This window comes from Melanotaenia boesemani, chromosome 15 (assembly GCF_017639745.1).
Source record: "Melanotaenia boesemani isolate fMelBoe1 chromosome 15, fMelBoe1.pri, whole genome shotgun sequence".
Taxonomy (NCBI): Eukaryota; Metazoa; Chordata; class Actinopteri; order Atheriniformes; family Melanotaeniidae; genus Melanotaenia; species Melanotaenia boesemani.
Window position 1 is genome coordinate 10,174,010 of NC_055696.1, and position 27,773 is coordinate 10,201,782.

Below are 27,773 nucleotides of genomic sequence, written 5' to 3' on the forward strand. Positions count from 1 at the left end.
CATCACACTTGTTTTTAATTAGCTTAACCTCACATGTAAAACTTTTTAAAAAAAGCCATGCAAAGCAACAGACTATATTCCTCAGGAAAATTCGGTGCGTAACAGGAAGTGTAAACACAGAAAATACATGAAATATAAATTAAAGTCCCACTGCAGCAGTTATTAATCCCTTGAAAAGTCATCCGTGTTCTTCAGAATTGTACATTTAAAGGTTTTACCCCAAGCCCATAAAGTGGCTTGAAGTATGACTAAAAATTTTTCCTTACTCCATGAGTAGGGATGAATAAATATGCAAATCTGACCCCACCCTTGTCACAATGCTCCCAGCAGATGCTTGCTCAGGGAGCAGGGTAGCTCAGCCGCTTGAGGAGGCGTCTCACATACAGAGGCTGAAAGTCCTCAAAGAAGCTAGCCCCATGGCCCTTTGTAATGTTACGTCCTTTTCTTGATGCTTCTTTACAGTCGTAATAATTTCAAATAAAGGCTACTGGTGCCCCATAAATAAATAAACGTAAATAAAATGCAATTAAATAGAAAAATAAAATGCACTGCTTGTATTCAACTGTGCTTGTACTGTCCTTTTCACCTAGCTTTTTTTTACTTTTCCTCTGGCTTATATTACCTTCCCATTTCAGTGGTTCCTCGCAGTGCATGTAAAAGCCCTACGCAGCAAGTGTTTTCCATTATTTTGCATAGAACATAGATGGTTTTTGACTTTGCCTTTCTCAGACTGTAGGTCTTTAGATTCACAACAGTAACCCTTAGCCATGGCAAAAAGCCAAAGAATATGAATGAGAGCCAAACAATAGTGGGTTTTGCTTTTGTTTAGTTAATTTACACTGTTGACTTTATTTTTCTTAAACAATTAAGTGTGATAAAAGGGAATAACATAGTTATTTTATTATTTTATGACATTGTTGATGTTATTTTATATTGTTTACAAGCAAAAAAAGCTTCAATTTAAAATTTTCAAATGTTTTATTTGACAAAAACCTTTATATTGTGTTTGATTATGATCATAATCATGATCAATAATTGAAGGCAAAATCATTAAATTATTGGGAAATTTCAAGCAAGAAGTATCAGCATCAGCAGTACTTGTCCTGGATTCACTTGGTATCAGATGGATACCAAAATTACAGCATATCCTGTTAGAAGTCAACCATGTATTCTAAATATTCATTACATTTTAACAGTAAAATATCATCTCATAATATTTACTCTCAAAACACAAATACAATTCACCTTACTTCTCAGTGAAACAATGCCTTATCACTGAAACAAACACTGAATTATATACAGAAGGAGACCCAAACAAAAAGCTAGATAACAGCTGCACATTTAAAGAAGAATTCATGTAATAGTTGTTATTTTTCCTCTTGGCAGTGCAGCAGAACACAGGGTCATTTTATAGGTGACACATTTCACAGTCTTGCACCTTTTGAATGAAAAAACGGGTTTGACAGCTCTGTGATAATGGCCTGAACACCTTATAAATCTGAGTGCATGCAGCTGATCTCTGACTTATGAAAACACACATTCTTTATGGGGCTGTGGCTGATGTAGTTGAATGTGTAAATGGGAAATAAAACTCACAAAACTACCAGAAATGTTTTATAAACAGACATTTGATTTGCAAATACAGCTGGATAACTTTATTTTAAAGGAAACTACAGCATATCCAAGAGACCTATAAAAATATTTTTTTTTTCTGTCTTTGCTTTGGTTTTTTTTTTTTTTTTTTTTTAATTTTTGTTTCCCTTTTCCTATTTTCCCATTTTTTGTTTTCTTAATGCTGGAATTATTCCAGGTGCATGTGTGTCATGCTACAGCTTTCCTGTCTACCCCATCTGAACTGCGGAATTGACGCATTCTGGGTGCGTGAAGCGTGAAAAATAGACTCGGCGCGTAAATTTAGCAGAGTGCCACAATAACGTGCTTCTGGGACACTTCTGATATGTGCTGCGGTGCACTCAGTATAACACAAACCATTGACTAAAATGGCCACAAATAGCTGCGGAGGCCGCGGCGCAGCTGTAATGTGCTGCACAAGCACCTGGTATAATTCTGCCTTAAGGCCCATTTATGCTCCTTTATGTACATAAATAGGGATGTCCGTTTCAAAAGTTGTCATACCTGCCTTCCTCTTACTTCCATGTCCCTTTTGTGTTGCCATCATTTCGACCACTAGTAGGCAGTGCTAAGTTCAGAGTTCATTCCCGCAAGCCAATGTCAGTTTCAGGTGTGTGGCAGCAGTAATGCACCACTATAAAGTTTTTTCAACACTAAACACTCGCATATAGTCTTTCTTCAAAAGCTCGCACAGTTTTTATGGTTGTTGTCTTCATCTTTATTTGTCTTCTGCTTTTTTTTCCTTTCCTGTTCCTCTTCTTCTTTTTTGGTTTGTTTTTTTCGCTGGTTGCATGTCAGCTATTCTGCTCAGCACTGCACCCGTTATTTCTGGTGGTATTGCTCCGTCTTCTGCATCAAGCGACGAATGGTTAAGCTCAGTGAAAATGGACCAAATTACATGCGTAACCGATGCAGGAGACGGACAAAACTGTCCGTCTGTTTATTGCGTCAAACATAAATGGGCCTTTAGAGACCGTTTAATGTCATATTCTTTTTTTTATCCTATAGATCAAGACTGCTAAGAAAAAAATGTAAAAGCCCATATAAAATGTTATAATTATTGATTTATAACATGAATATAAATTAATGTCATAAATATTAAAAAAGTTTTTCTACACCTAATTAAACAGTTTATTTAGGACATGCATGATGCCACACACACAGTGCTGTTAGTAATGAACATTAATCTCTCTAAACGGAAAAGATCATTTTGCTTTATCCCAATTTGAGGCCCACGTGGGGTTTTAATTTATTATTTATTTATTATTAATTTAATTTCCTCATATTTATATTCAAATGTATTAGGAAGAAAGAGCAGAGCTGGATACAAAGTCTAATTAGAATATAATTCTAGCCACTATGGTGAATTTGCCATAAACCCACACATAAGCAACTGTCTACAGACATTTTGTTATCAGGATATAATTGTGGGTACATATATGCATACACAGCACACACAAACTGAGTTATTACTGATATCTGTCTTAAATGATTTCCACATTGATAGTGGAATTCTTTCCTCTGTGTTGGTGTTACAGTTTTTCTTTTTGTTATTTTTTATTTAAAGTAAGGCTTATTATATTCCATGCAAGCATCTGTCCTATAAGCTGGCAACTGTGAACAAATGACTAAAAATGTTATACAAGTCTATCACTGCATTTCCATTATCCCTAGAATTGTGCAAAATCTTTACTTGGATGGAGAGACAGAGTTTTACAAGAAATTAAAAATTTCCTCTCTCCTCAAAGTGATGTCTCGCTGGATGAGATTTTACAAAAGTTACGACTTATTTTGGTACCATTCAATGGAAACACCTGCAAATCACAATTGTACTTTGTCGAAGTTTTAGAAATATAACATTCATTTTGATAAAAACTGTAACGGAAATTCAGCTTATTGCAAGACCAAATATAATATTAACTTCAGACTGGTAAGTGGTGATTCGTTCTGATTACCACTTTAGAGTTAGTAGTGATTTAATTTGTTTTCACTTTCAAATACAGTGTATTGAAACAAATGCATACATGTGCACATTACTTGTTATCCGTGCAAGAAACCTTCAGTAAAAAATAATTGTTTGTTCTAATGAGTTTGCTCTGCTGATCAGTTTCTGCTTCTCAAAACATAATGTCCTCCAAAGTAGTGTGCTGCTTTACATGCACCAATCTGTGCCAACACAGCAATCATGATCAGTCAAGCAACCCACTGCGCTCATGGTGGAAGAGCTTCTCTAATCTAACATGAAAGTAATTGAAATACTTTTAGCTAAGGCCTCAAAGATTTGTTATTATAAGGTGTAAATGTGCAGTACACACTTACATGGAGTAGAACACATATATATTTGCTTCCTATTATTGTGTGTGTCTGGTTCAGTTTTATCTTGAAAAGTGATTTATTTACTATAAATGATTTACAGGTTGCATTAAGTCTCGATTTACATGCAAGGAATGAATATGTAACTATAATTTACAGCTGTTCTGAAGAATGTTAAGATGTTCCACTGTTGTAAATCCACAGTAAATGTACAGCAATTAAGTACAAACTAAGAGCGCATATTTCTATTCCCTTGATGACTTCACACAGGAAGTGTTGAATTATTGTCTCCTCTTTGTGAATTATGGTGCACAGTGACATTTCTAGGTTAACACTGAAGCCCGGTGCTCACTTTCTGCAAAAAAAAAAAAAAAAAAAAAAAACGCGAATGCTAGGCACAGCTATGGTACAACTATAAATAAATTACTGATGTACTTCATGCACTTTTGACATGGTTAGATGATTAATGTAGACACCACAAGCTTCTCTAAATCCTTTGAGAGACGTCTGAGGACTTGACACACAAAGGCCTTTGTCCTCCACCCTCCAATATCAAGTTTAAGAGTAGAGATATCTGGAACTGCTGCTATAAAACCCAATTAAAAATAAACAAAACAAAGTGGAACAAAGTCTTACAGTGTGCAACATAACATTAGAAATTATTAAAATAAGTAGCATATGAAACACATTAAAAATGTCATGACTGACGGATTATGTTCTTTTTTCATGTGTTTTGTTTTTGTTATATTCATGGTTTGCGTCTTGGTTTCTTATATTTAGGGTCGTGTTTAGTTCTTTGTTTTCTGGTTTCTGACCATTAGTTCACCTGGTGAATTAACTTATTCACTTCACCTGTGCCACTTCACCTTCAAGTCACCATTCTGACATAAAAGCTAGGTCAAAATATTGAAAACATTATTAGATGCCATTGCCAACTAAAAATAAAAAAGAACAAAAAACCTCCTGTATATTCCTAAAACATACATAAAAATAGACATAGACAAAGCCTATAAAAATCCTAATACTGCTGTTAAGTTGAAATGTAACTTAGCCCCTTGACGACTTCCAGGCTAAAAAAGGACTAGAACGTGCCATACACATTGCAGCGTCCATAGCAACCACATTAGCAACAATCTTGTGAGACAATAGAGAATCTTTGTAAATAAAAATAATAATAATAATAATAATAAAAAGACTGTTAAGCTTTTCTATTCAGTAATCTAATTTGTTTAAGGTCAATTGGGAATGAATATCAGCCTTTTCATTGTTGTTTTGCTCATAGTCACAGTTTAAATGTTTTAATTTTACAGTATGTTGTTTTTCCTGAAAAATGTGCTGTAATGCTGAGGATTTGAGCTCTGCCAGCTGAATGGATTCCCATTGGATAGGATCCTGTATCAATGCTGCTGAACAGCAATATGGATAAAGTATAACCACCCACTGTCCAGTTAAATAATGAAATATTGATAAAAATATTAAACAAAATTCTTTTTCCTTTTTTTTTGGTTGTTTTGGGACCAGAAAAGTCCTACAGGCAACACTATAAACCCCTGTATTGATTTATTATTACCTTGATGGGCTCAGGGTTTCGTAGGAGTTTTAGGAAAATCCATGCATTATTTTTCGTATGAAATCATACAAACCATTTCTGCGAGCATATATATATTTATGATTACTGTGTCAGTATTAAAGATTCCAGCTCACATGTTACATAGACACTAAATAAAGTTGTATTTACATGATGGACAGATTTAATACGATCGTAAGGTTTTTGGCATGCGCAATGTGTACTGGAAGAGTTTTTTTTTTCTTTGAACCTTTTCACAGTCGAAATGCTCAATAATCCTTCAATTTTTAATCAAAAACGTTGTATTCGTTACAATCCCATTCTGTTTTGCTGTTGTCATTTTCAAGACTTCCCTTAAACTCAGTATGTCATGTAACCCCTGCACAGAAATAACATACACCACAGAAACAGTCGGACAAAATGTGCATGTTTATTTTTACTGCTGATATGATCGTGAAAAGGTTTAAACCATCCCTCTCGATCGGATTAAAAGTTCTTATTGTACTTCAGGTAAAACGACAGAAAAGGAACATTTGGACAGCACTGTCATTTGCAAGCTAATCATATGCAAAATTAACCCACCGCTTCTGCAAGTGTGTCTGTTACTGCAGTTCATGCTGTGTGGAAGAGGATATGTATATGTTAATATTTCCAACCTGGTCAGATTGCTGTCGTTAAAATGTCACAAAAAAGCACTAGGAGGGTAATTCAAACATGACACTGACATGTTGATTTGTCTTCCGTTTAATGGAAAACACTGCATGTCTGAGCGGAGCTTTACTAGCAATTTGAATTTTAAATCTCAAAATAATTGAAAGTGGTGAGTTATAAAAAAAATATTCATTCGTACAGGTGCCAGGTGCAAACATACAACTGTCCAGTCAACAATCTGCAGGGCGATTTTATATTTAAGTGACATGTATATGTATGAGAGTATAGTCAACCAAACCTTACGATTAGTAAAAGGTGCAGGATAGGGAGTTGGATACATACTGTCTTACACAAACAATCCCAAAAAGGAAAATATATCAAAACATAAAAGCATTAGAAAGAAGAAGGAAAAAAAACATGAAAGAGGCAGATGAAAGATAAAAGGGTAAATTGCCTGACACAAACCTGGGTAAAAACACAATACAAAGACCATCCTTACTTACTAGGGTAAATAAGGAATACAAAAGGCATAATCAAGTGTAAGATTACGAGGCTCTTAAAGCTAGACCATATAATTATAAACTTAACTCCAGCAGGAGCAAAGGACCCACTTGATCTTTCTATTGATCATAGGAGCATGAGCGTCTGTGCACTACAAGAACTCTTCAGTCCACTACAGACACCATAGAGGGGCTGCTCTTCATATTTCAGAATTGGCTCTCAATTTTATTCATGTTCTTTTCCGTAACATAACCTCCAAAGAACCTGGAGGTGGGCCAGTAAAAGAGCCTGTGATTTTTGATCAGGTAATTCATCTTCTGCTTGCCCTTTGCTTTAATGCATCTTTCCAAAATAAACACAATAACGAGGACAAACACACAGGTAAATGGGCTGACAGCACAGGTGGTGCCATGAATGTATCAGCATGGTGAGGAGTGTCACATGGGTATTATGCACATCTATAATGTCACAAGGCAGCTGATAGCCTGGATGGCTAAATAAGCAACTAATAGAGATGACCAGTTCAAATGGGGAAATATAAAGGCAACTTCAATGATTTGCTTTTGCTAAGCTTATAGTATACTTATACTCAGCAAAGCTTTGTGTCATTTATGTGATGCACCAGCTGGATTTTGTGAACAGAGTACTCTTTGGATTAGGTTTTGGAGCAGCAAGATGAAAAAGGACCTGCATGCCCCGAGTGCTGTGTCCACACGCTTGTCCTTCTACTCTGTCAAAACAGGGACTCTGCCAGGCCTGATAAAACTTTGTCTGGGGCGAGGCAATTGGCTGTCAGGCAGAGGCTGCAAACCTTTTGTAATCTTAGCCTTCTCTGCCAACAATCACGCCAAGCTGGACGTGCTGAGATAGGCACACTGAAAATTGTACCTCATGCAACAGTCTAGTATTTGCTCAATTTGGACAATCCACATACAAAACAAAAGCAATGGATCCTGGTTTCAGCCAGGATTGTATGTTGTTATTCTTAACAGCCATTAAGACTGATAAAATAAAGTATGATAAGTTCTACAATTTTCTAGTTGGATTTGTGCGTTGTCTGTAAAGCTAAAGAATGAGCATTTGCAGGGAGATTGACATGCTTTGATGAGAAGATTAGGGGTAAAATCATTACAATCATTATAGACATTAGAGGATAAATCCAGTGTTAATGGAACATTACAATTATGTCTGGCATAACAGAATATGACTCATCCGACAACTGTTGGAGGTTTTGTAAATATATCTAAGAGAACTGACATTGTCTTTGTGTCTTTCTCTCTAGGTAATGTGTTTGTGGTGAGTCTGGCATTTGCTGACCTTGTGGTAGCCTTCTACCCCTATCCCCTGGTTCTCTATGCTCTCTTCCATGACGGATGGGCACTGGGAAACACACAATGCATGGTAAGACCACATCACTCATAATTTTCTTTTTCTTTCCACTTTAGCATCACTGCAGTAACAATAAGTACACTCCCAATACGGTCTGACTCAAACACCCCCGTCTCTTTGTTTTTCTGCTCAGGTCAGTGGTTTCCTGATGGGGCTGAGTGTCATCGGTTCCATTTTCAACATCACTGGGATTGCAGTGAACAGATACTGCTATATCTGTCACTCCTTCTCTTACAGCCGACTGTACAGCTATCGCAACACTTTGCTGTTTGTTGCCTTAATTTGGGTGCTCACAATTGTGGCCATTGTCCCGAATTTCTTTGTTGGTTCTCTGCGCTATGACCCGCGGGTCTATTCCTGCACCTTTGCCCAGAATGTCAGCAGTTCCTACACAGTGGCTGTAGTGGTTGTTCACTTCCTGGTGCCCATTGCAGTAGTTACCTTTTGTTATCTACGCATTTGGGTTCTTGTAATTCAGGTAAGTCTTCTAATTGGTGGGATATCTGTGTCTTCTTTTGTGAGTGCATGCCTGTTTTTGTGCTTCTAAATGTGAGTGAAACAGTGAGGCAGAGACAGAATAAGAAAAGTCTAATTGCATAATTCACTGTCTAATTTCTATCTTATATGTTCTACCATGCACAGGTTCGACGTAAAGTGAAGACTGAAGAGAGTCCTCGCCTCAGACCAAGTGACTTGCGGAATTTCATCACTATGTTTGTGGTATTTGTGTTGTTTGCTATCTGCTGGGCCCCACTTAACCTGATAGGCTTGGCGGTGGCAATAGATCCGACCCGTGTGGCGCCCCTCATCCCTGAGTGGCTTTTTGTGGTGAGCTACTTCATGGCCTACTTCAATAGCTGTCTGAATGCCATCATCTATGGTTTACTTAACAGGAATTTCAGGAATGAGTACAAACGCATTGTCACCTCTGTTTGGGTGACCCGGCTTTTTGTGACGGAGACATCAAGAGCTGCCACAGACGGAAGGAGCATGAGGAGCAAACAGTCACCGCCTCCGCCGCTCAACAACAATGAATCAGTCAGAGATCGAGGAAACAAAGAATGAAATCTGAATTCTTAAGCCTATCGAGGGTTAATTCCTGTTTTATCTGATATCCAGGCAGCTGTGCAGCTAAAGAGTAACAATTAACAGATGAAACTGAAAGTCATGGCTTTGTTTTCTACTTCACAGTTAGGATATAAACAATTACACAATTCAAAGGTGTGTAATAGGTTAAAAAAAACAAACAAAAAAAAAAACTGTTAACCCTTTAAAGCCAGACTAAAGATAAAATGGGGAGAAAATTCTACATTTTTAGCTGACATCTTAATTTTGCCCATTAACAAAATGATTAAAAAAAAAAAAAAAAAAAAAAAAATCATCTTTGTATATTTACCGTTTATTACTGTGCGATATGTCAGAATTACTGTAGTGCAACAGGTGTCCACCAGGGGGCAGAAGACTAGTATCAGATTGTGTACAACAGGGTTTTGAGCCAAGTTTTTTTTTTTTATCATAAAGTGATGCAAAAGGTCTCCAAAACTGTCTGTATCAAATATGATACATACGGCATTAAGGGGTTAAAGTACTGAATAGACTTTGTTTCTTCTGTTTTTCTTTTTTTAAATTGTGATTTGTATTAACAGAGAAGAACCCTTTAGAAACACTACGTCTGGGATAACTGAGCTATGATTTGCAGCTTCATTTTGTTATTGTTACTCTAATAATCTGAATCGTACTTTAATATCACATTTAAAATGTGATATCCTTTAATGTCTGCTGCTGTAGACTCTAAGACATATTTCACAAAAGTAGGTAAACACCACTAGTAAACACACACCTCTCTTTAGTAACTTCAAAAGCCTCAAATAATTCAACTCGCCTCACCTGAATGCTGTAGATTAGTAAAGAAGGGAATGAGTCTATCAGTGGTTTATTATATAAGCTCAAGTTTTACATGGTGGCAGTAACATGGTCAGATCTATACACCTAGCCTAAATGCTGCAGTAGCATATACTTTATACTGCCTATAGTCTGACCTTGCACTGAAAAGAAACAAATACTTAGTAATAACCATAGTAAACTAATTCAGGATAATAGTTTGCTCATGGTTAACAGGAATCAACTCGAACTAGCACCAAAATCATGTGATAGGTGCTAATGATTAACATATGTTTTAGTTTTTGAAAGTCGTATATGCATTTGATGTGGCAGGTGTAGGATGCCCACATGTCTACTACTGCTGCTGATTCCATCAGACTTTGCGGGACGTCACCTAAACTTCCCCTCTGCTGCAGTTCAAACTTGATGTAACTTTACTGCAATACAGTGAAAGATTTAAATAACTCAAGAGGTGGACTACAATATGGTTCATTAAGTCAAGTAGATTTTGGGGGAAATTTCATACTAAAGTGTATCAGGACAACTTGTTTACTTAAAGTAACATTCAAATGCCGGATACTAAAACAGTACTTGGAAAATCTAAAAGATGGTGGAGCCAGATTGAAAATGTAAACAGATACATATTTCAGGTCCCTTCCTCTCCCTCTCTACTACGCCTCAGCTTTGTTTTTAAATCCCTCCCTGCAGGGAACTGATTTCCATTAGTTATGGTGTTTTTAGATAAAATGCAAATTGAACTGCGTGAGTGGAAATATTATATATGTAAAGTCATGGTAGAACCAAATAAGGGCAGATAGATCTGGTTTTGCTCCAAGCGATGAAGAGGGGGCTAAAATCATCCAGCTAACATAATTAGGATTGTTCCTCTGTCACCAAAAGCAAGAATCAGTAACTACCATAGAACTACCTAGATAAATTAAGAAAATGTATATCTGTTAGCCTACTTTGTTTTTGGCTACCAGTTCAGCTAAAAAAAATGCAGGGTTTGAAACAGCTACACAAGACAGCATTGTTTTGGCATTTTTGTGATTCCCAGACATATCTGATGGTACCTTGTACCATCAGATCAAACTTAATGATAAGCATTTCATATCTATGGAAGTAACCTCTTATATTCTTGTATAAAACACTCAGTAGCCCAACTCGTGAGCAATTTTTGGGTTTGGTTTGAACACGCAATTAGAAACTTCTCTTGGTGCAGACTGATTATTTCCCTCAGAGATGACGGATCCTTGCAAATTAGAAAACACTGGAATAGTCTCATGTATTACTGTCGGGGCACAGTCAGATTCAGCAAATCTGCCAAGAAGTTAATTTTATTCCAGTTAACGAGTTCAGCTTTAATTCCTCCAGTAATCATTATTAAGCAGTAAGATAGTATTACGCCATTCTGAAAAGGGCAGCTCTGCAGGGTGATTACTTGTTTGATCCCTAAAGTAGATCATGACGCTGTTGTTTTCACACAGAAGATCAAAGTACTTCCTCCACCACAGGAGAGTGTTCATACAGCATCACAGTTCGACAGCCAGACTTCACACAAAGTACAGCAGAGGTCCAACACTTATGTCAACGTATTAGCAAGATCACAATGCAATAACTACTTTATGTTTCACCAAATAGCCAAGTGCAGCTGCATGGGGATGATTCTTTATGCACACTAACACTTTGCTATGCAAGTTTAAACACTGTTGGTCACACTGTCCAAGATATGTAACATCAATGATATCTGATAAACTGAGCTCCTCTCCTTTATACAGCCGTATTTTAAGATGTCACAGTATATCACTTACTTACTGTAAATTGTGTAAATGATGCTGATCTTCAATCTACACAATAAGTTAACAGGTTTAATATATTTTGTCATTTAGCCCCATAAAAAGTCAATTTCTAAACTTAATCCCTGGCATGCAATACAGACTAGGTTCCTCTGCCTGCTACATCATATGCTGCACACTATGTTGTATCTTCATTCTGAAATACTTATGCAAACTTTAGCTTTTCATTTCATAGGTAATTCATCTTCGTGAATGGAAGTATTTTATTTATTTTAAAACAAAAATACGTCATTTACCAGGGATGCATTTGGATGCTTTCACTGTGGATATAATCTCAGTTAAACAAGCAGATTACGTAAGTAAAATGTAAGGAGTTGGAATTCAATTTTTCAAAATGGGGACATCCATCACCTCTTTAAGAGTTTCGAACAATATGGATTACTGAAAACATACAGCTCATATCTGTATTCCCATCTCAGGGTGCCTAACATTTTGTCGTGATAAACACTTGTCCAAAACATTAGCAGTTGATTAGCTGCCATGTGAAGGAGTCTGAAGACATTTCAAAGGGATATTTTGTAAATTAGTGTCAGTGTGGTTTTTAACTGTGGTATATTGTTATTGGAGATGTATTCAAAATGTTGTTTTTTTTTATATTTGAAGCCCAATACCCGCACGCAATTAACTGTTTGTTATTGGATATTGCTTAACCTCTCTTCCCATTAGCTTGCTACATTTGCAAAGTGCATCTAAAACAGACTCTTGCATATTTGGCACATACTTTGCATCACTGTGGATACACTCTTTTTACAGTGTACAATGAAACTCAACTTTAAATTGCACAAATCAAATATCCAAGAATGGCTAAACAAACTGTGCATAAAAATGTTTTGTTTTTCTTTAACGATCAAATATACTTCGCAGCACATTTGGGTGCTCTTAAACGGGGTAAAATGTGTAAAGCCATAGGTCAACAATGGTACTGTAAGTGATACAGAGCTCAAATTTACACCCTAAATATTCATAGGACATGAAAACTGTGAAATGGAGGCATATGACATTTGTGGTGGTGGGGATTTTTTATTTTTTTTTAATGGGACTGAAAGAAGAAAAACATCTGAAGTGACAATGCAATCCTCATGGCAGAGGTTTGGGGCATTCATTTTGCTGCTAAGGAAGCAGAAGTAATGTCCACATATCACTGGAAAAGGTGGAACAGCTAGTGATATGTAGAAAAGTAACATTTAACATCTGGAGAATGTTTTAGATGCACTTGGAGGGAAGTAAGACTTCAGTTTAAACCAAAGAAATGTGTATAGGTGAAGGAGGTAAGATGTACATACACTTTGTCATGATGTTGCAGGGGAAAATCTATGAACCACCTTTGCCCCCTTAATGTCTTTTTTTCACTCAAAGAAACTGCCTTACAGTTAATACAATAGTGTCAAAGTAAAAAAAAAACGGCAAGTGCCATGGTTTCTATTTATTATGAGCCCATTCAGCAAACCTTGTTTGCCTCCATATTGCTTCTTTCTATGTATTCAGGACAATTGTCTTTTGAAGGTTCTCGCTGCATTATTGTGCAGAAGGTTGTAAGCAGACCTCAGGCAGAAGACGCAAGTGATGAAACAGAAGAACAAATATTATCTTTTTCCTCCTTTGTGTTTTTTATTTATTTTTTTTTTTTTTTTTTTATGCCCTATGGCAGAATTATGTAACTATGTTCATTCACGTTCTCTCTAGTATGCTCCCAGTCTGCACCTTTACTTTGAGCCTGTTTCTCCATTTCACCAAATAGCTCGCTGGCTTCATTGTCTTTCAACCTGAATGTGACTGAAATGCTGCCTGTCATCACATACAGTAAAGCACAACCTCACAGCTTTAGTATTGAAACTAACCACTCCACTGAAAATTACAGGAGGTAGCTTTTCTACATTCCAATAATGTAATTATTTAGCCCTCTAAATCATATGACAAGTCTTGGCATTTTGAGTTATTGGCACCAACTTTAGTCCCTGACTCCTTATTTTATAAAGGAAAATATCCTGGTGTTTGATTGCCAAGCAGAAGTATGTTTACATCAAGTGAGATGCTGCAGTGAAGTTTGAGTGCATCACAAATAATGAAGCTACTATTGTGGATGCACAATGACTGTGAATAAATAATATTTCAGTTCTTGACAAAAAAGAAAAAAACATAGCAAACTTAAGTTTACTTCTATCATGAATTAAACTGAAAAGGCTGTTTTTCCAATTTATTTAATAAAGGTGTATAAACATACAAGCAAACACGCAGTAAAGGCTGTCACTCTGTTTTTCACTGGAAGATGAAAGCTAAGGTTTCTCTGTGCCACTAATCATTTTGAGTGCTATACTCAATGATGTAGCACACTCTGGGTCTGCCTATTAAAACTCTGCATCATGTTATAATAGTCCCTTTCACACCTTACCTAAATGCAGCACTCTATGTTCATGCATGGTTGCCATCTTCTGGAATAATTCCTTGTTAATATGGATTTTCCACAGTGTGGAGAACAGTAGCAAAAGAGAAGCACACATTTTGACTTTTATAAGGTTGTGTACTCATTTGCATTATTTAAATTATTGGAATTACATGATACCCCATAGAACACAAGAAATCCCCTCAAAGGTTGGAATTTAATCAGATCAAGTGAATTACAACTTCAAGATGAAGCAAGTTCACAAACAGACTAAGTAAGTAAACTAACAAACGCTCGCTGAATATTTTAATACAGTTTTCTATGCAGAAACCAGGCAATCAGGTAAAAAAGAGAAAAACTAAAATATGAAAATACCCCACAGCATGACCTAGACTAGATTAATCTTGCAACATATATAGGTTTTACTAACTGACAATGGTAGACACTTGATTACCATGTCAACTGTGACGCATCACTGTTCATGGCATTTTGTTCTGGACACACTCACTATACAATATCCAATTTCCTTTGTTTTAGTTTTTTTTTTTTTTTTTCTTCTTCTTTTGTGTGTGCAGGCATGCAGTGGCCCTTAATAGATTATTTAACAAGCATGGCTTCACTAGCTGACAACCAGGAAGGTGCAACAATAATCAAATTATATGCAGCATCCCTTCACAAAGATGAAATAAACTGATAAGCCTTTAGAGTGTAATTGAAAGCCTTGCTGTCAGATGAATGACAGCAAAAAAGTTAAATGTGGATGTGTATGTACCTCCTACAAAAAAAAACAAATATACGCAACCCTATTTAAGACTGTGACAACAAACATATTAATGAAAACGGTATTAAGACATTTGCAAAGCACAAGTGCTTTTCGCCTGATGAATATTTACACTCAGCGGCCACTTAATTGTCTGCAGCTCATTTTATGCACAGGTAGCATTTTCTGTTTTCCTGCTGCCTGTTATCTTTTAGGCATGAATTAAATAACATGCTTGAAATGCTTCATGAAACATCCTATTCATGCTGACCTGATGCTGTTACCGAAAATCCATGCAAAAGATGTGGTATCTATAAACTGAGTATGTAACAAAATAAATGTGGCAATTGAGTGTGTATCTTAATGTCATAAATGGATTTTGTAAAAAAAAAAAAAAATTGTAATGCTTAATTTTTTTTTTAAATGTTTTATTTTATTTTATTTTATTTTACTTTATTTTATTTTATTTATTTATTTTTTTGGTGTAAGCAAGCACCAGAATAAAGAACACAATTAAAATGTTGGGACTTGTTGACTGAACTTACATTCGAGACATTTAGCCACTTGACTTTTCGGGTCATGATAAATGTCTTCTGTTCCTGAGGCTGTGTGAATGTGCATGCTTGTCTGATGTTATTTATGGCTGATGCTCGCTGACAAGAATTCACTAATGGGGGCAGGCCAGGATGAAGCCCAGAGGATGGTCTGAGTAACCAAAGGGAAATCTGTGGAATGTAATGGAATTTAAAATTTCAACACTCAAAAGACTTGGTTTGTGACACTAAGTGTCAACAAAATGAACTGTGTGGGTGTAAAGATATACATTATGTGTACAGTTCTCCTGAAACAACGTGTTATGGACAATAAAACTGATATATCATACATTGTTGGATTTGCTCCTACATCTGTAAAATCTGGACATGCAAAATAATTCAGCTTTGTTGCTACTTTTTGCCCCAACATTGTGTTCCATATTTCATACTGTAGTGTGTGGTTAAAAGGTTTCAGGGCTGAGTTCTTTTAGATATTTATTTTAGTCAACCAGGATAGACTTTTAAGGGCAATTTCCTGCTGATGAGGTACTCTTGATTTGAAGTTGGAGAGCTTTTTCCAGCTAGCAGTGCATAGTTTGAAATCCCTGGTGCCATAAGGCCCTGCTGCTTTGCACATGGAAGCACGTCTAACTATTCCTACATATAGGAGGGAGAGGTGAAGCAGTTCCTCTGAAATGCATATTGAGGAAAAAAGGTTAAACAGAAGAAAGAGACAAAATGTTGATTATTTTTTACTTGAATTCCTCTGAAGATGTGCAGTGCTTTTAATCAATTTAAGATCATGAAGTGAACATTACACCGTCTTTTACGGCTCTTACAGTGTGGTTGTGAGAGACAAGAGCTGCCAGCACTCTGAGAAGTAAACGCAGATTAGATTTTAGCAGAGGGCAGGACACGGACAAGTGGCTGGAGGTGATCCAGCACCAGAGGCAAAGATGATTAAGAAAGGAGGGAGTGGTTGAGAAAAGCTGCTGCTTGTGCATGATGAATAATTGCAGGGGATGATGACATCCAAATGCTGGTCTAGTCTCATACTCATAATCAAACTCAATGCACGCATCAACATCATAATGGGGTATCACAAGATAAACACAATCACCCTCTTCTAAAATAAAAAAAGAAAGTGCATAATATTCTTTTTTTTCTAGGAAATTTGTGCACATTCCACACTAACTCTTATGGGAATATGTGCCCTTTTCATTAAAAGTGAACACCTCAAACCACAATTTTGTCAGAGATTAGAAAGTCAGCTGTTATTTAAGTGATTATCAGTAAAAGTTTAATAATTTTGTTCCACTATTCTGCTGAGAAAATGTGCCCTCTCTGCAGTATCTCTTGGCAAGGGGCCACATTGAATATCACAAGTTCAATAGATCAGCAAAGACTCATACTTTGACTTAATGTCCCCAAGCAGCCACACAATTATTATACCAGGCTAAAGTGACTGGTTTGTGTTTGTCTTTAACAATGCCTATCTGCATTTAATGTATTAAAGGGGACTTTAATTGCATCTAATGCATGGATTTACAAATATAATCCATGCATTACATTTACTTGGTTAATCCACCAATTAATTTTGCCCATAAATGATAAACACAGTTTCATTTCATTGTATAGCAGAGATTAGAGGGTGTTTTTATTTTAATGAAAGCCTTTACTGTATCATTATCATAGATATGAAGGAGTACTGTAAAAACTGTGTAATGAATCTCTGCTGTCATCTTCAGTGGCATTTATTTTTAATTAAAGGAGCTTTCTTTGAAATTCATTTGTGCCGGAGATACCAGGGGTAGATACAGTAAAGGGAGGGAAATCTATGACCGAGAAAGCATGCGCTCTAGGCCGATGCACCTTTTTGACTCATGGACCCCTTCACATTTAAGACAGGAATAGCATGCAAGATACTTCCCTGTTAAGAAGGACTCAGTAGGCCTTTAAAAAAGAAAATGATGAAGGGACCAGTGTTTAAAAGAGAACCACAGAGCTGTTCTATTACAATTTAACAGAATTAATAGAATTATATTTCTGACACCATTCATAGAACCTCGATGTTTGACATCAACCTACAGCATCTGTTTAAAATTAAAGGAAAGCACAACGAAATGAAGAAAAACAAATGAAATGAGTTCTATATTTTGGGTTTGATCCACAATCTTCAATTTTCAAGTTGTGCTAGTATTCTACATTAACTTATAATATTTATGCTATATAAAGTATTTAAACCTCAGTTCAGGTTTCATATGGCTCTATGTGTCCACTGGATGGTGGTATATTATATGTATGTTTTAATAAAGCACATTTCAAAGATGCAGACAGTGAATAAGACAATAGACTGAAACTATGCAACCAGATTAAATTCAATAAACAGAAAAAAAGTCAAGAGTAAATCTCTTCTTAAAATGGATTATACGCTGGGTCAAAGTAGCGAGTCTTTGGCAAGGATTTAAAAGTGGCCAATGCTTCTGGCACATCTGATTTGAAGGGGTAATCTGTCTCAAAGCTTAAGGGGTAGCAAGTGAAAATAATTGAACTTAAAAATGTATTATAAAACAACTGGGGAAGTTAGGTTAAAGTAAAAGTCATACGACTCCACAATTCCTGTTGCATTGTGGACCAGCACCAAAACTTAAATTTATGGACTTCATCCCTTTGCTCCAGAACACTTGATTCAACCCAGCTATTTTTCAAATTCTGCAAAAGCCTGTTTATGAGCCATTAATTTGAGCCAGGTGAGTTGAAATAAGTAAACCTCTAAGACCTAGATGTCAGTGGCCACCGAGGGCCAGAGCTGAAGAAGCCTGCAATAGATTAATGAGTTACTAAGCCCTACATAAAAGGGAGGTTGAGTTTTCTAACCTAGATTCAATAAAAGCATGCAAAACTCCCCCAAAGGCAAGGATCCCACAGGATTACATTCATTGTGATATATAGGATTACTTTTAAGCTATCACAAAGCTGGCCTTAACTAAACTAATATGTTTGTCTATAAATTTTGCTATGTGAAATGACTAACAAATGAGACTTTATTTAGGTTTTGGATATACATACCTTTGGGATTTCATACCCAAACCAAGTCGTAGAGGTTGAGCAGACAGCTTTACCTCCACCGATTCTAATGAGATTTATTACAAACAGTAGTTCAGAATATTAAAGTGTTAAGGACAAAAATATTTCTACAACTTTCTCACATGAATGTCTTTGGAAACTCTTGGATCTTTATTAGAAGTTTAGTCAGCTGCAATGATGTTAAGCTGCACAGCATGTGTTTAAAGTGACCGACCCACCAGTGGTAAAATAGTTCACGATGAAAAGAGATATGACCTTTTCTTCACACCAGCAAGAGAAGACCATAATTACAGCAAGTCATTTTTTTTCCCTTCCAAAATGGGTCTTTGAAATCATCCTTGCCTGCTGACCTTGTAAGTCTTCACAGTCAGAATTCAAATATTTACTTGGAACAAGATTTGGTTCATAAACATGTCATCCACAAAAATATAACCAAATCTATTGGCTCAAACGTCTTCTCCAGTTGTGTTCCTCTGCCAACAAGGTCCACTTCTGCTGCAGAAGAACAACAATCATAGCAGCATCACCGGTCCACTTCAAATCCTTTAAATTACTGGACTTTGTCCCTGCTACAAGCAAGAGCTGCAGAAGGAGTTAGCTGGACCATGTTAGCCTGAAGGCAGTTGATAGCTGCTGAGACCTCTGGTAATGCCCTGTGGTTGTCATGACAACAGGCACTGAAGACATGAGCTTTACTCTGTCAACATCAACAGTCCTGAACAAACAGAAACTGTAAAGCGGCCAAATTGTCATGCTCCTCTGAAACTGGCTGAGTGTTCAGCAGAGGTGATTAGGTATTCCAATTTTCTTTGGCTTTTCAGTCTGTTTTCTCACAGCATAATAGTCAAAGTCAGTGGTTTCAGCTGCCATCCAATACCATCAATGTTACTGCTGGACACATTGTAGGTCTTTGTTGCAGTGTGTGTATGTGTGTGTGTGAAGTGAGCTGAAACCTTGGTTGGATTTTCTGTTAATAAAGCCACATTGCCGTGTAAATTGCTGAAAAATCACTTTTCAGCTTATCTTGAACTCTGCTTGTGGGTTTGTGCTGTCACACTGCCAGTCATAATACAGTTTTATGTTTACTAGGTTTTATTAGAAATTTGTCAAGTGCAAGAATGAAAATTTTGTTTATTTAACATTATGCAACACAAGATTGCATAATAAAATCATATATTTAGCCCCTTTATGCTATGCATAAAGTCAAATTTGAGAGAAACTACTTCCCATGTTGGAGCTTGGAGGATGAATTCAGCAATCATATTGTCTGCTCCAAGTTTTGAAGATAAAGCAAGGTAGATATTATTTTGGACAGCCTTAGGCTATGCAAAGATGCTCCATGTTAATGATACCACTAATGCTCTGTGGAAAGGTCCCAAAGATGGACTGGGTGGTTTTTATCACCAGCTGCAGAGCCCCTCTGCCTACGCCACACACTGCTTTGTCTTTATGAGGCTAAACACAACGCTCTATTAACAAAGAAGCCAGGACAACTTTTTGTTGTTAATGCTGCCTTTGTTGTGGCTTTTCCCCTGGCTACAATAACTTGTAAAGGAGGGGGGCTGTTGCCTAGATGGGCTTTCACCAGGTGCACTATTTCATCTCCACAGTCACCATGCAGCAGGTGGGAAGGTGTAATTTGTATTTTTCATTTTGAGAATTAATGTGCACACAGTGGTTGAGAGATGGGGTAGACCAAAATTATAAAAGGTTAAAACCACATCTGGTCCAGAAAAGGAAGTAAACGGTCTCTGTTTAAAGTACATAGTGCTTTTAAGTGGTTTAAGTTCTACACAGCTCTTTTTGATGTGTTACCCTTCTATATATACACACATATACACAGCACTTCATATTCTATATGCTTGCACTTTTTACATATTCAGCACTTCTTTTTTTTTTTAACTGACAATCACATAATGATGAGTAAATCAAGGCCAGCAACTTCCCCAATGGCCTCTGCAAGTGCTGGAGATCGGGCCATCAACCTCCTGTTTCTACCAAGAAAACAAATAAAAATGAATAAGAATTAAAAAGTATAAATTACTGGGTACAAAAATCTAAACAAGACACAAAAAATGACTAATGTAAGTCACTTCCTGCAGTCCTCTGTTTACCTTTTCATATATTTGTCTGAAGGAAAGCTGTGATGTCCACATCTTAACATTTTTGAATGACAAATTCTGTGGTTGAACACAATGACTGTTAAGTTGTGAATACAGATTTTAGGGCTGTGTGAACAAAAGGTGCATAAACACACACCCACACTTCTGTAGCCATCTCTGTCAGGCCACTGCAGTGACCTCTGTTACATGTGGACAGCCTGCTATAGAGTAAAACAAACAATAAGGACAGGGTTGTAATGTGACTGATGAACTGTTCCACAACCACAGTGCATAGTTTTCTAGATTTTCAGTTAGAGAATTCACCTAATTTGGACTTTCAAAAGACTAAGGTATCGACAGCCAAAATGCCAGCCCCAAAATGATGTTCTGCCTCATTAGGGTTTGGTCCCCATGACAACCTTTTCCTGACAAAGTATTTTTAGACAGAAAAAAGGTCCTAATGAGCTAACAGTGAATGAAAATGCACAGACTTTGACTTCTGTATTCAATTCTTCTTCTTACATAGAATATATACTAGAACTTGATAGGGCTGCAGTTCAGTGTGTCATAGGAATTATAATGTATAATGTGAAATGCATTCTAATGTATCTATCTTTGAAGTTATTAATAAGTATCGATAAGTATTTTGTTATCAGGAAAGTCAGTGAGGAGCGTTTGTGTTTCTTGTCCAGATTAGCAACTTTATCTTAAATAGAAGTTGGCAGGAAGCACATAATTGGTTGAGCAGGCTTTAATTTAGTTCTTGCCCTTTTGCCCTCTGTATCACTTTCAGATTGAACTAGATTTTTAAGAAGTATGTGTGAAGGGCATTTAGTATTTCTACATGCTTTTTTAGATTGTTTTGCACGGCACTTTAAGTCAGAAAGACAAGCTAAAAGTAGTACATGGATTTGCTTTAAATGAAAATGAACTGTAGTTCTAAATATTAATTAGTCATTCTTGCTTTTTTTTTTTTTCATTTACTTGTTATCTCTTGTGTGACAGTATATTCTAGAAAAAACTGTATTAAGACAGGAATTTATGAGAGGACTTTGACCTGGCAGCCTGTTGTAATTTTCCTGGGAGTGATAACAATTCTGCTGCAGCAGTGGTTAGTTTAATGGTCAATAAATTAACTGGCTGCACAGTCTCCCCCTTGCAGTGAATAATATAACAAGTTAGGGTAATTGAATGAAAAGAGTATTGCAAATAATGAGAGCTTTATATCATATGGACTCCAGGGAAAGGAAAGAAAACATCAAAAATAAGCAAAGAGAATGTCTCTAATGACATGCTGCTCATATTTTTACAGCCATACCCTTCTGCTATCCAGTCAAGTTGCAGTTCAATGGGTTTTTTTTCTTTCAGTGTGTGTAATTAGTAAGAAAACAAAATGTGATTTCTTTTACCGTGTATTTTCACATGCTCTGTCAATTAGGCCAAATTCTATCAAACAGAAAATTGTCAGAATATCAGACATTGCTTCAGCAGTATCATTTGCAAAGGACACATACAGTCTCACTATTTCTCTTGAATTTCTCATGAACAATAACTAAACACTGGTGTGTATCTGTGTCATGGTCAGCTTATAAACTCTGGGTGACCTCATCCTAGATTTCAAATGAATAAGTGCCAAATGTAATAAAATTTTCTCTGGGTGTTCCTAAGACATCACTTTCCCATGAAAATGGGATGGATGGACAAACAACAAACATCTGTCACCAAAAAATATGCCTAAAATTGCAGTTTTTTTTTGCCTTTACTGATATTTGTATATCTTTGTAATACTTATTACAATTAAAATTTGTATTCTAATAACCTACCTTTGATGAAAAATTTTGTCAAACACAAGTAACTGTCATGTTGTTACAGTCGGTATTCTGTCATAGGATACCACATTCAGTGTGTATTTGGCACATGTGGGAAAATTTGCATCTATGTAGACCATGCTATTTTCTTAAGTTATTTAGTAGTTGATACTTGCTCATACATTAAGAAGTGAATTATAGTATTTGTACTTGTTAATGCAAAAATCAAACAAACACAACTTTGTTTCTTTAAATGAAAAATCTGAATAGAAAAACAATGCACTGATTTGTAAAGCGTTACATGTCTACATTGACAGTAACAGGAAGACAACAGGATCACTTGGCATGGCAGTAGTCAACACTAATTTAACTTGACATCAGTAATGCAGAACAATATGCACAATTTTTAGAGGAACATAAAATGCCATTTTCATGAAAACATGGCACATTACTGTAAGAAAGTGCTACACCATATATGCTGCACTCATAACAGCAAAGCTCCATAGTAGCTACTTTACTAATTTATTCTATTCTACATTCTATTCTATTCTATTCTATTCCATTATTTCCACTACAACAGCATTTAGTTTTAACAGTTCCCAATTACTTCCATATAGTTTTTATTAAGAGGGGATAATATGACACTGGTAAACATTTTTTCTAAAACTTGTTCCTATGATCAGTTTCAAATTGAGCATGTTTTATTTTAAACGATAAAACATCTTACTTTAAAGATGATAAACTGTCCTTGCACTGCTTTCCCATGATTTGCACTCAACCGCACTGTTTTAATTCCCATTTTACACAGCATCCTTTTTTAAATTGAGTTAGGAGTAACTTGACCATTTATTGAAGCTGTTTACACAATATTTATTCAAAAATAGCATTTCATTCCACATCGAGAACACTTCTGGCTACATCCTTAAGTTTTTGTTCTGATTACAGTTACTAAATGACTGCAGATGTTTCATCTTCTTTCTATCCGTTTATTTCAATTATTCAGTAAGTATGTACAAAGTGGAAAATAATTATGATATAATTATTTTTCCATTTATTATGCAGGCATGCTAAGTGCCAGTGGGATGTATATAAAGCTATGAGACAATTTTGACATCTGCACAGCCAGAACTGAAATTCTTTTGAAATGAATAATGGATTTTTCTTCATTCTGTTGGCAACACAGATAAATTGTAAGATTTCTTTCACACGTTTTAATTTCAAATATGACCAGAATCCCCACAACGTTCACGTTTTATCAAAGAGTTGCAAATGGCATGCCGACTCAGATTAACAAATCTGCATTTTGTGGCGTTTTATAGATAAATACAGTTAGGTTAATAGGCTATTTCCTGAATCCCAAATGAGTCACTCTTCATATGCTGAAGACTTACTTTGCTGATTGGCAGGCAGTCCCAGCTCTCCTGATCCAAATCTGCTCAACAGAGGCAGTCCAGAAGGTGTCTCAGTTGCCTGACTGGAAGGATTAAAAGACGACATCAAACAGTAATCTGAGATCTGTTCATTTCAGCTCCTGTGATAAAATGGAAATATGAATGTGAGTTATGCAAGTTGAACAGAAAGAGAGAGCTGCTGCATACGGTAGAGGTAGTTAAATGGGTCGGGCACAATGTGAATTACTGAGTGGCATTAAATCACCTGAACCGTAACCAGCACATATCATCAAATAAATAAACAGTCATGCTTCTATGGAGAGTCGTATTTCTTCACTTGATGTGATTAAATTTTTAATTACATTATATTCTGGTCAGTTTGTCATAGTATACAGTAGAGTTTAACACTACAGAAACAGCCAGATTTGGGGGTATTTGGGCAACTTGTTGCATTGAATGATCCAGTCAATCACTCCAACACTTTCCAAAAGTTAATTTATTACCAAATCAGAATGTACTTCACGTTACCTTTCATTTATTAATGTAGCATTATAAAATATTTTGGACTTTTAAAAAATCAAGAAATAAAAAAAAACACCAGTCTACAATAATACATTTTTTTAAAAAAAAGGTATGTAAATGTCAATTTAAGCACCACATATTGCAAATGCATGGCACACTCCAGGTAAAGGACACTTGTGAAGGATAATATTAATGGCATGTGCTACTTGTGCACTAGGTTTAAAGTTCATTTTATCAAAAGTGGCAGTAACAAATTACGCTATTTTCACTGTGCCTATTTCGGTTTTCCACCTGTCTCCATCTCACCTTTGATTAAAATTGTCCCTGGTCGCGTGGCCTTACAATGCATACAACTTTAAAAGGCTAACACGGCATTCATTTACAAATGAATAATGTTGTGTGACATTGGTGTTCTTGACTAGAATAGGAAATGAGCTGCATTTGAAACAGACAGACTTATTATCCTATTAACTATGCATGTTACATCTTGGCTTGTAAATTCAATTTGAAAAGCACACGCTCATGTGAAATGTAAAAATAAATTTTTTGCATTGTTTATATGTGCATATACTGATCAAATTTGTCAGGGAAATAAAGTATTGTCAAACTTGTTGATAATGTGGAAAATGTAATTTCCCCATTGCTGCATTGATTGAATGTTGATCTGTATTTATTTGTGGGCTATGCATTAATATCCTCCTGTGTTGATATGTCTGTGATGGATTGCTTACTGCTTGCCATATGGGGAGTGTAATTTTGTTAAACAGCTGGTAACCATTTGATAGTGCTCTGGCTCAGTAATACTGGTTAGATCTGGCAGAAATGGTAGGCCCAGCTGTAAGCAGCTGGTAAGTGTAAAAATGAGTTGTGCCCCATCATTTAATTGGCTTCTCTATCAGGAAGGACTGGAAGCTTGAAGTTTGGTTAACTGCCTCAGAGATGAGGACGAGGGACAAGCTGCTTTGCTGGCTGGAAAAGAAAGCTGTCTGGTTTACTAATTCAAAAAGGAGGTCGGGGCCAGCTGTCTGATAGGACATTCATGTAAGACCTTCAGCAGACAGGGCACAGGCTGTAACCTGGCTGAACAATATTACAAATTAATGCCTGTCCAACAACTCAAGCAGATAGAGGGCAATCAATCCAATGATGAACACACTCTGCAGTCCAATGACCAGAGAATCCAGACTGGTTTCCAGGAAATTCATGTTTAACTCCTGAAGGTCAGAACAAGGCTATGCACATAAAAAAAAATAAAAATACCAGTGTTGCCCCTTAAGAAATTTGTGAACATTAGAATCCTCCTGTAACTTGTCTTCATGGCCTGGTAGCATAACGTCCTCAGGTGGCTTTTCTTTATTATCTAACAAACAGCTTGTGTTTTATTGTTTGTGGTTTCCCTGAATAAACCAATCCCCTTTCCCCTCATGTTTCATTTCACCTTACTCAGATTACTGCTTTTTGTAAAAGCTTATTTTATCTACTTACACACTGGAGACAGCTCGTATGTTGTGCTTTGTGCTTCTGCCATGATAATGTAATAACGGATGTTTCTGCTAAACTCCAAAAGCTCTCACCCTTTATTTTATTCACCACTGGGGAAGTTGAACTTTTTCATAGATTTCTCCAGCTGTTTATTTAAGTTCCCATTGCACATGTGAATTAATCCAATTTAGCTTTTTTGGGCTTTATCTTGTCACACACTGTAAATTACATTTGCTTGCTAAATAGAGCTTTTACCCAGGTGGCTGAAATAAGGTCATTTAACCCATGGTTACAAGAGTTAGATCTTATCAAACTATGAGAGCATGCATTGGAGAGAAACAAGACAGTGATTAAATAGACATGCTAGAGTTTGCTTTCCCTAATGGATCCAAATTTTGATCTCATAAATCTTATATATACAATGCCAGTTCCAAAAAAGTTGGGATTCTGTGTAAAATGTAAATGACAACAGAATGCAATGATTTGCAAATCTCAAAAACCCACATTTTATTTCCAATAAAACATAACAAATCCGACGTTAAAACTGAGGTATTTTACTATTTCGTGGACAATTTTAGCTCATTTTGCATCTGATGATCCAGGCTATACATCATGTTTGATGTGTAGCTATATGTTATGTTAATAGTGTTGAATCGTAGCAAGCTGCGACAACAGCAATTTTAATCGTCGTGCTAACAAATTGAAATATAACCTCATCTATTTACTTCTACTCTGTTTTCTTTGGTTGGTCACGGTATGACATCATACAGGCAAGACTTCTGCTGCTTCTTTTAATTTCAATAGTTTATTTACCTTGTTTTATCAATCAATCATTCGATCACTCAATTCCTTCATTTGTCCCCAATAGGGCAATTGTTGTGCAACAGTGGGAGCAATGGCACACGTACACATCAGTCAGTCAAATCACATATGTATTATAAAATAAAAAGTAAATACACTCAATCAGAAAAGGGTAAAAATATGGGTAAAAAGTACAGGTAAGTGCTTCAATACACTACTCAAAAGTGTTGTAGTTTTTAACAACATCTCAAGTCTTGATTTACGTTGATCGACACATTTCTGCATACTAAGTTCCTATTGGTTAATTAACAGACATGGATCATAGCAATGCACGCTCTGTGAGATGGTCATGCTAAAATATCTGAAGCTATCAGAAAATTAAAACAGGCTGTCTTCAGTTGCAGGGCCACGACAATGACTGACTTTGAGCCTCTATCACAATACTACCTAAGACTATTGTTTAGGAACCACAACCAACACGAGGTTTCTCTCTGGAATGAACAAAAAATGTGAGCTTAACTTCACTGATCTTCTGCTGACTTAATCCAATATGTAAACAAGAAAGGTAAAAAGTGAAATCCCAACACATTTCTATAAGGAGTTTAAAGAAAAATAGTTAAAGACACAAAATTTAGAACTGTAATGACTGCAGGTGTGGAGTAGTCAGCTAACTGGAACAATAGGGCAAAAGGGTAAATCCCCTTAAAATAAAACAGGAAGTGTGTGTAAGACTTACTAAAGTGCACCAAAAACCATCCATTGATTTTCTATGGCTGCTTATTCCAATTCAGGGTCGCAAAGGGCTGGAATCTATCCCAGCTACTGTCAGATGAGAGGCGGGATACACACTGGACAGGTCACCAGTCCAACACATGGCCAGAAGAGACATAAAACCACTCACATTCTCTCCTTTGTTAAGCCAGTGGCCAGTGCACCCCAAGAGAAAATACAAACTCCACACAGAAAGGTGGAGGTTCAAACCAGGAACCTTCTTGCTGTGAGGTGATGGTGCTAACCACCATACCACTATGCAGCACAGCAGGCAAAATAAATCTGAAGGCAAAATTGTGACAATAATCAAATATGTTTTTAAGCTGGTTGAACTCATTATGACCTG

General features: G+C 36.4%; 1 protein-coding gene across 1 annotated transcript in view; it reads left to right on the plus strand.

The window, feature by feature from the left end:
• The window catches only part of mtnr1bb (melatonin receptor 1Bb), a 37,815-nt gene extending 28,284 nt beyond the window's left edge, over nucleotides 1-9,531 (plus strand). Inside the window, exons 2-4 of the mRNA XM_042007841.1 lie at nucleotides 7,947-8,065; nucleotides 8,187-8,531; nucleotides 8,696-9,531. Coding sequence (XP_041863775.1) covers nucleotides 7,947-8,065; nucleotides 8,187-8,531; nucleotides 8,696-9,118 — 887 coding nt within the window. The 3' untranslated portion in view covers nucleotides 9,119-9,531. The remainder of the gene's footprint in view (nucleotides 1-7,946; nucleotides 8,066-8,186; nucleotides 8,532-8,695) is intronic.
• Nucleotides 9,532-27,773: the final 18,242 nt, after the last annotated feature.